This window comes from Rousettus aegyptiacus, unplaced genomic scaffold (genome assembly GCF_014176215.1).
Source record: "Rousettus aegyptiacus isolate mRouAeg1 unplaced genomic scaffold, mRouAeg1.p scaffold_m13_p_13, whole genome shotgun sequence".
Taxonomy (NCBI): domain Eukaryota; kingdom Metazoa; phylum Chordata; class Mammalia; order Chiroptera; family Pteropodidae; genus Rousettus; species Rousettus aegyptiacus.
The window spans coordinates 1969040-1978999 of NW_023416288.1; the positions used below are offsets into that span (position 1 = coordinate 1969040).

General features: G+C 32.5%; 1 protein-coding gene across 1 annotated transcript in view; it reads left to right on the forward strand.

The window, feature by feature from the left end:
- Window positions 1-9634, forward strand: part of NAMPT (nicotinamide phosphoribosyltransferase) — a 33757-nt gene extending 24123 nt beyond the window's left edge. Inside the window, exons 9-11 of the mRNA XM_016145871.2 lie at window positions 2973-3113; window positions 4341-4475; window positions 6655-9634. Coding sequence (XP_016001357.1) covers window positions 2973-3113; window positions 4341-4475; window positions 6655-6765 — 387 coding nt within the window. The 3' untranslated portion in view covers window positions 6766-9634. The remainder of the gene's footprint in view (window positions 1-2972; window positions 3114-4340; window positions 4476-6654) is intronic.
- Window positions 9635-9960: the final 326 nt, after the last annotated feature.

A 9960-nucleotide genomic window follows, 5' to 3' on the forward strand; every position in this document is an offset into this window, starting at 1 on the left:
TTTTGCCTCTTCTGTTTTCAAATAAGCTTCTGAAGAGCTACAATTTCATTTTAACTAATACCCAAAGTATACCATAAAATTTAAGGATATCACTGATGTCATAGTTTGGATTGTATGCTATTGTAAACCACTGACATTTTAATATATACTAGTCTCTGTTGGCATCCACTTTTATGATACAAGTGTCAAAGGATTTTTCTGTTTGAAGGAGTTTAGTGTAGTTAGAGTAAGGTCAGTACACAGATTATAAATAGTTTGTTTTCCAAAGATTTGTTTAAAAGTAAAAATCACTGCATATAACAAACATTTCTGCGGTAATGTATATTTAGAGTTTCCAAAGGTCGTGTCTGGCATAGATCTCTTGTGATAACAGGAACAAGGTTTCTTTTACCAACTCTCCCAAACTCCTTTGCCTAAGAAAAGTGGAAACTCCCCCAAACTCTTCTGAGATATTTGGTGTTGGGACATTAGGGCCTTTCATTTGAAAGGGGAAGAAGAAAGAAGGTCCACATGAGGAGGAGGACCCGAGTATAGAAATATCAGCTGGCACATGTAATTGCTGTTGTCTCCTCAGCTAAGCTGAATTAAAGGTTTCTTATCCTGGTATCAGAGTACTGTACATGTTTCAGAAAACTCATTAGCCCTGTTCTCTTCCCACTGTCCTTCCTTATTCCAGGGGTGAGCTCTTTAAGTTGAGTCTTTCAATCAGTATTTAAACTTCCCTCTAAAAACCAAAGGTCTCAGCTTTCCTTTTGGTTTTCTGTGTTTGTTTGTTTGTTTGTTTGTTTGTTTGTTTGCTTGCTTGTTTGTTTGAAAAAAACTTTGAGAATGTATGTGTGTTTTAAAAGTTGAAAATCAGCTCAAAACTTGAACTTTTAACTATAACAGGAAGTTAAATATTGAGACAAATACTTTTTGGCACTGGTAAAACCTTAAATAGAACAAGCAGAGATTGAATAGTTTGTGTAATGCAGATGCACTCATACATAAGTTTACTCAAAGGGTAATCCTGCTTTCTAGATATTAGAAGTAGGTCAAAATAAGTTTTTAGAAGCAGGAAGAATTCATCTATTGGTTTTGCTTTGTACATACACTAAATTAAATACCATAACTTTGACAGAATTAAAGATCTGTTTAATTTCAAACAACTCTCACTTCTTTCACTGACTGTCAGCCTGTCGGACTGCTAGTCAGTGAGGTTTTTTGTGACATTCTGTGATGTTACAATGTAAGCCTACTAAAGGATTGTGTATACCACAATCAATCTGCTTATTTTTTAAAAAAGGCAAAAATCTTATGTTGGACAAAACGTGAAAGTGTCTGTTTTCTTTTTCTGTTTGTGTGTCAGTTAGGAATTCAGTCATTAATGACATTAAAATGGTACCTCATTCTCAAAATTGGCAAGATTTCTTTACAAGTGAAGTCTCACATATTTTGAACACTTCTTCTTCCCCTTTAGCTATCCCACTATTCTTTTCCTAGAACACTTTTCTCTACCTTTCTAGGAATTTTCTGGGAAATTGCCCCTGATCCTCACAACTTTGGTCCAGACACTTACTAGAAAACATTGGTTTTATGTAAATATGAATGATAGCACATTAAATTTTTTTATCTAAATATAAATATTGTGAAAACATTATAGATTATAGGGCATGATTCAGATGTATGGTTGTGATAAAAATATTTAAATGCTAATGGCATAATATGACTTCTCATTTCAGTTACTTAAATAACTTGGGATGAAATAGGAAAATAAAGAGCAGTGTCTAACAGTAATTTTTGGCAAATTAGGTCAATTTCTTTCTGATTTGTATGTGTAACTATTTTTAAATAGTAATTTTTCCCTAATTCTATAATTTCCTACACTCTTAACAGAACAATTCACTTAAACTTTGAATTGTCCAAATTTAATAACTTTTTGATAAAGCTATATGGCAAGAATATCCTAAAGAAACTGAATCAGCAATACAGAGCTATGCATTGGATGATTACGGTTTGTAATTTTCTCCTTGTGTTTCTTGAGGCATATCTAAAATCAGGTGACAGGCTTGAAACTTTGTTGTTGTTGTTTTTTGGTTGTTGTTGTTTTTTTTTTTTTTTTTTGCCCAAACCACATTACCCCCCATCTATATGTTTTCGTTTTTTCCCTTCATTTTCCTGATCTACTCCGCATTTCTTCCACATTGAAATTCACTCTCTTGAAATATTCCTTAAGTTCACATTTTTAGAAGACTTTTATTGTTGTTGTCTTAGATATATTTGTTCACAGTTATTTCAATGAAAAATCTGAATGTAGGGACCTTGAGTACTTGAGGTTGATGTATAATAATAAAGATTTGAGACTTGGATTATGTACAGTCTAAGGAATCACTTTAAATTGTGTATTTTCCATCTTGACTCTTCACATATAGCAGTAGAATTAGATGATTGCGGTTTACAAAGGTTAGTTTTCTAAATACGGGTTTGTTAAAAGATAAAGGTTCTTAAGAGTTTATATAATTTTTATATTGCAGTGTCAGAAATAATAGGTAAGTTAGGTCGAAACTCTTAGTATTGAGGGGAATATGGTGAATTTTTAATGATTCACTAACTTTAGGAGTAGACAAGAGTTTACTCAAGTGACCTTTGATATTTGTAGCCAGTTTTTTCTCACTCCTTCTCATTTACTTCATTTCCCCAACCCTAACCACAATTACAGTACAACAACAACAACAAATTCAGTAACTTTGAACAAAATCCTTTGCTTCCACACTATCCCTCAGGCTGTTCTTTTTGGGATAGGTGGATCTTTTAAAAGAGACAATGGTGAGATATAATTTTGTATAGGCCTTAGTCTTCTATCATCATTTACCGTGTTATAAAACAATTCTAGAATAGTTTATTCATCAATATGGCCCATGAAAAATTACCTGCTTCCTCGTCCAAATTACTTAACTTTTATTTGTTTGTTTTTTTATCTTTTAATCCTCTAGATTGTAGAAGGCATGAAGCAAAAAAAGTGGAGTATTGAAAATGTTTCCTTCGGTTCTGGTGGAGCTTTGCTGCAGAAGTTAACAAGAGATCTCTTGAATTGTTCCTTCAAGTGTAGTTATGTTGTAACCAATGGCCTTGGGGTACGTCCTTTCACTTTTACTCCTGTATTAGTACCTTTTATATGTAACTAAGTAGAATGCAGTTATTGAACACAATAGTCAAAGGATGATATGGTCCTGAACTGAACTATTAATATTGTCGGATATCACTGACCTTGACTCAGAAACAAGGAAAGAAAAGAGACATTAGATAATAAATAACATGACTTAGGAGAAAAAAAGGAGACTTGGAAAAGGGGGAAAAATAAGGTGAGAGATTAGTTAGAGACATAATGCAGATCAGTCATTTCCCACTACTTCAGTATATAACTTTGAGTCAAAAAGTTGGCATTACTTAAGAGGGAATGTCAGCTAGCCTAGCCAGTGTATATTAAAGGTAAGCAAGTATGTAAACACTATCAAAACAGAGTTTCAGGAAGGCGGAGTATGAAATTGGAGTCATAAAACCAGAATCATGTTCTAGTAGCCTTAGCATAGTAGAACCAAGCTGCTAGGCAGCTGAACAGCAATACCCCTAGATCGTCATACACTCTTGAGAGTCTGTGGGTCAGTGGTTGGGGGTGAGAGAAACTAACAACTCTCCTAAGAACAGGGTTGATCCCTTGCTTTACTTCACCTCCACCTTTCTTTGTAGAGTTCTGAGACTGACTCATCTATTTCTCCTTTCAAAACTATCACTAATTGCTTCAATTATGTTTTGTTCCTACCTTTCTGATTCTGAAACATTCTGTTCTCTTCAGGTTCTATGGGTCTTTTTTGCTTCTGATAGTATCAAGGGTAATAGAGTAAAAAGAAACAAAAGGGAAAGATTATGAAGTAGGAAAGCCTTTACTTTAGTAAAATTCTAGTTCCCTTGCCACAGATTACATAATTCAGTTGACTTTTTTTTTCGTGCGCTAGCATGAGTTTGCTATGCTTTAGATCAGTTTAAAGGCAATTTGTAATATAAAAAGAGATACCTTAAGGATCACATGTTAACTTCAAAGACTGTCTAAAATGGAGTATTAGGTATTCTGCACTGATAAGGAAGGATAGCCAAGATTTTGGCTTGTGTTTGTATCTTCCTAACAAGACTCTGTCTTCCAAAACAGGCCAGAATTGTGTTCTAAAAGCCCAATATAGATTAGTTTCATTATACCTACAAATGCTTTAAAACATATATTCAAATTGCGTATATACTTTTTTTAATGGAGTTGAATGATCATTTCTGACAATTAGTCTTTTTCTCTTTTTTAATTTGTATTCCAGATTAATGTCTTCAAGGACCCAGTTGCTGATCCCAACAAAAGGTCCAAAAAGGGCCGATTATCTTTACATAGGACACCAGCAGGGAATTTTGTTACACTTGAGGAAGGAAAAGGAGACCTTGAAGAATATGGTCATGTATGTATCCATGTTGATTGGGTTTTTTGTTTTTATAACAGTCGTAGTTTGGCTCTCTACATTAAGAAAGGAAGCTTTTATGTTGTATTTTGATTGCAAATTATTTTCAGATCAGTTTTTTTCTTGAAAGACAAAATGGTTTTATTATAAAATATATAATAGCTGGGCTAAACTACCAAAATAAGATGAAAGATATTAGTGGCTAGCTCATAAATATGAGACCTGTACATACATTGGGTGAAATACTTTGTAACATTCAAAAAAAAAAGTTTTTCCACATAGTGACTGATGAGCTTTTAAGCAAGTTGTGTATTTGATCGTACTGCCAGTTAGCAATGAATCTTTTCTGAAGAGGAATAGTTAGGAATACTTAAAGAATGCTATTTTAGACTTCTCATAGCTTCTTATACTATAGTAAATCTGGTAATTTTAATAGATAAAAGAAGGGCTATCCAAATTCTAAAATGATGTTAAACATAATTCCATTTTTAAAAACTTAATGGAATCCTGATATTTTCTTTTTAGTCTCATTTGATTCTCACAGGACATCTATGGGCTAAAAAGGCAAATTATGTTATCTTAGTAGTGTAATGTGAGAAATTGTGTGACTTTATTCAGATTACATAACTAATAAATGTTGACCCTTAGGCTCAACCAAGTTTTCTGATTCAGGTCAACCAAACTGGAAAAATAAATAGTATGCTAAAGTCCGTATGAGCTAATGGCCTTTAACATACAAAAACATATTTACATTCATGAACTCAAAAGTTATAAATTTCTGTTTCTTAAGCTACTAGATTGAAAAAACAATCTCATTTTTAAAGGGGAACTACTCATGTATATTCCTGTTCTCAAAAGTTTACATTAAACACTAATTTCTTATTTTAGATTCTTTATACCATACCAAATATTCTTTGTTACTTTTGTTATATTCTTCTGAGATTGAGCCAGAATTAATGAAATAACATTTTTATCTTATCTTTAATGAAAAATATATAAGTTCCTAAACAGCCTTTTAGGATTAGATCCCTTTATATGGTCTGTTAATGCAGTTCTTTGAGCAGCTTTCACTTAACTCTTATAGCTATCAAGACTTTGCTAAATTAGTTTATTCCAGATGGACTGAAGTCCATCTTAAAAAAAGGCATTGATTTTAAGAGTATGTGAATGATATTCTAGAACATTAGAAGCAATAATCAATTTATAATTAAGCATTTAATTTAAAAATTGGAACCACCATTCCTTGATAGACTGTATTTAACTTTATGCAAGAAAATGCTACAGCTAGAGCAGTGTGATTTGAAACAACACAATGACAAAAAATATTAGGTAATGCCATATATAATATCTCACAGTCTTCAGACTAGATAGAAAAATTTAGGCATGATAGATTACTTGTGGATTTTTCAAAGAGAAATTAGAGTTAGCTAATTCCTTAGTGGGAGAGGAATGACTTTAACAGACCCAAAAGGGAATTTAGTCCTAATTTCTCAGTTTATCTTTGTTACCCTTGCACAGATCAGATGGATTACATGTATCGGTGACTTTTTGAATATACATGGTCTTTTTAAATCAGTCACTATGCATTAGTCAAGAATTAGTAGTTATTTTTGTTTCTGTTTAGGTTTGGCTTCTTGTTTTTTAGAGGTGTGGGTGTGTGTTTGTATGTTTTTTTGTTTTAAGGCCAAACTCAGTGACTAGGAAATTTATTAAATTGCAGGTTGATGAGTTTAACTGGTATTGGGTCTATTGGCTGGGAACAAGGGAAGATCTGGCAGGCTTTCCTTGCTGCTCTGTCAGTCATGCTTATCACCATTAATGATAGTTCTCACCGATGGTGATAGTTCTAGGCAACCAAGCAGCAAGCATCTTCTGTCTGGGGGGGAAAAAAATGGGTCACTGAGGTTTTTTGATTTTTCTTTTAAGGAAAACTGTTTTCAGAATGTAGTATTTTGATCATTCCCATTCATAAAAGTTAAATATTTCTATGTAGGCATTTTAGAGTATACCTTGCTCTGCCTGCCTTACCAGCATTCTTTGTGTATAAAATCATTTCATAATTTGAACACCTTCAACATCTCTATTGGACTAGTCAGTCCAATTCATCAAAGCATTCATTACTTAAGTAGTTTGCTTGGTCGCCTAATTATTAAATTTTAGTATTGTTGTATTTGTACAGGATCTTCTCCACACTGTCTTCAAGAATGGAAAAGTGACAAAAAGCTATTCCTTTGATGAAGTAAGGAAAAATGCAAGGCTGAAAATTGAACTGGAAGCAGCACCTCATTAGGCTTTGTTTTATGACTGGGTCTGTGTGCTAGCCTGTGTGTGTATGTGTATTTACGTGCATGCACGCACGTATATACCTGTGTGTGTATGTAATACATGATGTTTATTGTACAGATGTGTGAGGTTTTCTTGTGTTTTATGAAACATTACAGCCAAATTATTTGTTGGTTTATGGACATACTGCTCTTTCATTTTTCCTTTTCTTTCCAGTGTTTGGTGATCACAAATTAAGAAATGCACTTAACCATGTAAAAGATTAATGCTAAAGTAAGCTTTTTAGGGCCCTTTGCCAATAGATAGTAATTCAATCTGATATTGATCTTTTCACAAATAACAGAACCAAGAAACTTTTATATATAACTGAAGATCACATAAAACAGATTTGCATAAAATTATCATGATTGCTTTATGTTTATATTTAACTTGTATTTTTGTACAAACAAGATTGTGTAAGATATATTTAAAGTTTCAATGATTTAACAGTCTTTCCAACTTTTCATGATTTTTATGAGCACAGACTTTCAAGAAAATACTTGAAAATAAATTGCATTGCCTTTTGTCCATTAATCAGCAAATAAAACATGGCCTTAACAAAGTCGTTTGTGTTATTGTACAATTTGAAAATTATGTCAGGACATACCCTGTAGAATTACTAACCTCACTGCCCCGGTAGAATATGTATTAATCATTCTACATTAAAGAAGATAATGGTTCTTACTGGAATGTCTAGGCAGTGTACAGTGATTATATACGTTGGTCATTGTATTGTACCAGTAAAATGCCAAATTTGAAAGGCCTGTACTGCAATTTTATATGTCAGATATTGCCTGTGGCTATAATACGCACCTCAAGATTTTAAAGAGATGTTTTTAGAGAGAATTTCTGCTTCCACTATAGAATATATACATAAATGTAAAATATTGACAGAAGTGGAAGTAGTGTATTTTAAAGTAATTACACTTCTGAATTTATTTTTCTTATTCTATAGTTGATATGACTTAATGAATTACTGGAATGGATAGTAAGTGTACTTGTTTTAAATTTTTTATTGTTATATTTTTCATTAATATTTTTAAAAATTAAATTGGATATTAAATTGTATGGACATCACTTATTAATTTTAAACTGAATCCCTCAATCAATAATACTCAAGCAAGTTCTTAAATGAAGATGAGTTATCCCCAATGAAAAGCATGACAACATAAGTTTGAATAGAAGGATCTTAACCAAAAACTGAAGGTTGGCTAAATTCTAGATGTTCAGCATCAAAATGTCATAGAATGATTAACTGCTAGATTCTGAGTCAGTCATCACATCTAACCGGAGACCTGTTATATTTTTTTAGATGATTCTTTTGTATTTAGGTCTTGTAAGGCAGGGGTTGGACAACTATGGCCTGCAGGCCAAATTTAGACTGCTCTCTTTCTGTAAATACATCTTGCCTATGGCTGCTGAGGACAGTAGGAGAAATTAAGTAGCTGCAATAGTGACCACACGGCTGCCCACAAAGCCTGAAATGTTTATTGCCTGGCCCTTTACAGAAAAAATTTCCTGACCCCTATTCTCAGAAAAGGAGTGCATTGAATTTTAAGAGAAATACTGATTTTCATGGACCAGGAGGCTAAGTTGATACAGAGTTTGTCTCTTTTGTTCTTTCTTTTCTCATTTAAGAATCTGATATTGGAAGACTAATTTAGAAATACTTTAACAACATGACATTAAATGTGAAATTTTAAAAGTTGAAAAGCCATAAATCATGTCCTCTAAACAGTTACATGAGAAAATATTTTATCAGTAGAGTAACCTAATGAGAGGTGAGTTGCCTTTATTAAACATCTTTTATAAACATCATTAAAAAATATATAGGTTTTTGCAAATGATTCCAAACACTTGTTTAATGAGAACAATAAGCATCATCCACTTCATCCTGTAATTTCTGGTAGAAAGTAATTTTAAGCTGAATTTTTTAAAATGTATCTAAAGATTAGTAGTATTAAAAAGAATACACACCTTCACAAACTGTGCTAAGGGGCTTATAGAGAATCAAGAAACTATTTATTACCAATAACAACTTTGATAACCACCCATATTTTTGATTTTGTTTAAACATTGGAATTATATTGCAGATTGTATTCTTTGTGTACTATGAATTTCAGCAGTTTCAGAGTATTTAGAGGATTGTTATAAAGCTTTCAGTGAATGCCAAAATCTGTACATTTGTACTTGGTCATAGACTGGGGACTGAAATGATTAATTCTGTTAGCTCTTAGCCACTTGGAACTGACTAATCCTGAATTTCCATCACTAAGCACTTAGTATTAGGCCATCCCCATTCTGAGTACCAGTGGTTAACATAGATATCAAATAGAACTCTGCTGTGTGTCACCCTTAAATCAGCCTAACTATTCCAGACAAAAGCAAATGGCATGAGTGGGTTTGCTTACGTCTTAGATTTGTAACTGATACCAGTTTATCCCCCTCAATTCATAATATCATGAAGTGTTTGTATTTTAAATAGGAGATAGGAGTTCTGTATTAAGACTCTTTATTTGTACTATATACTTAAAAGCAAAATGGTTTTAATAATTATCCCTTATTTCCTTTAATTGTTATGAAAAAATATTTTATAATGAAATCTATCTTGGAAAACTAGAAAGGGAAAAGCGGCAAGGTATATATTGTTCTGTTTGCCATAATTTAGAATTCAGCATTTAAACAAGTATTTTGTAGTTTTACATTTCTTTTTAACCCATTGGAGAATTTCAGCTTTTCTCCAAAGTTGTGTGTTAAATCTAATATGTATTCAACATCAAAGATAAACATGTAATAAACATGGAAATAAAGTTTAGCTCTATTAGTGAAATCTTAAATTTGACTGTGTTCTTCAAATAATGGCATTTCCAGACCTGCCTTTTTAAGGTATTTATTCAGTTCAAAGAATTAAAGAATGAGAGAGTCATCAAAATTGACTCTTTATTTTCTACTCCATGCAACTATATGAATGGCAGTGCCTCTTACTGAGAGAGAACACTAGAGAAAGACCAGATTTGGTAGGAAAGAGCACAATTCCTATATTAAGATTTGAGATGATTGAGACATTTAAGTGTACATATTAGGTAAGTTGGATATACAGATTTGGAGACAGAAGGATATCAAGGTAGGAGTTTGATGTATATACATGGTTACTGGAGACACA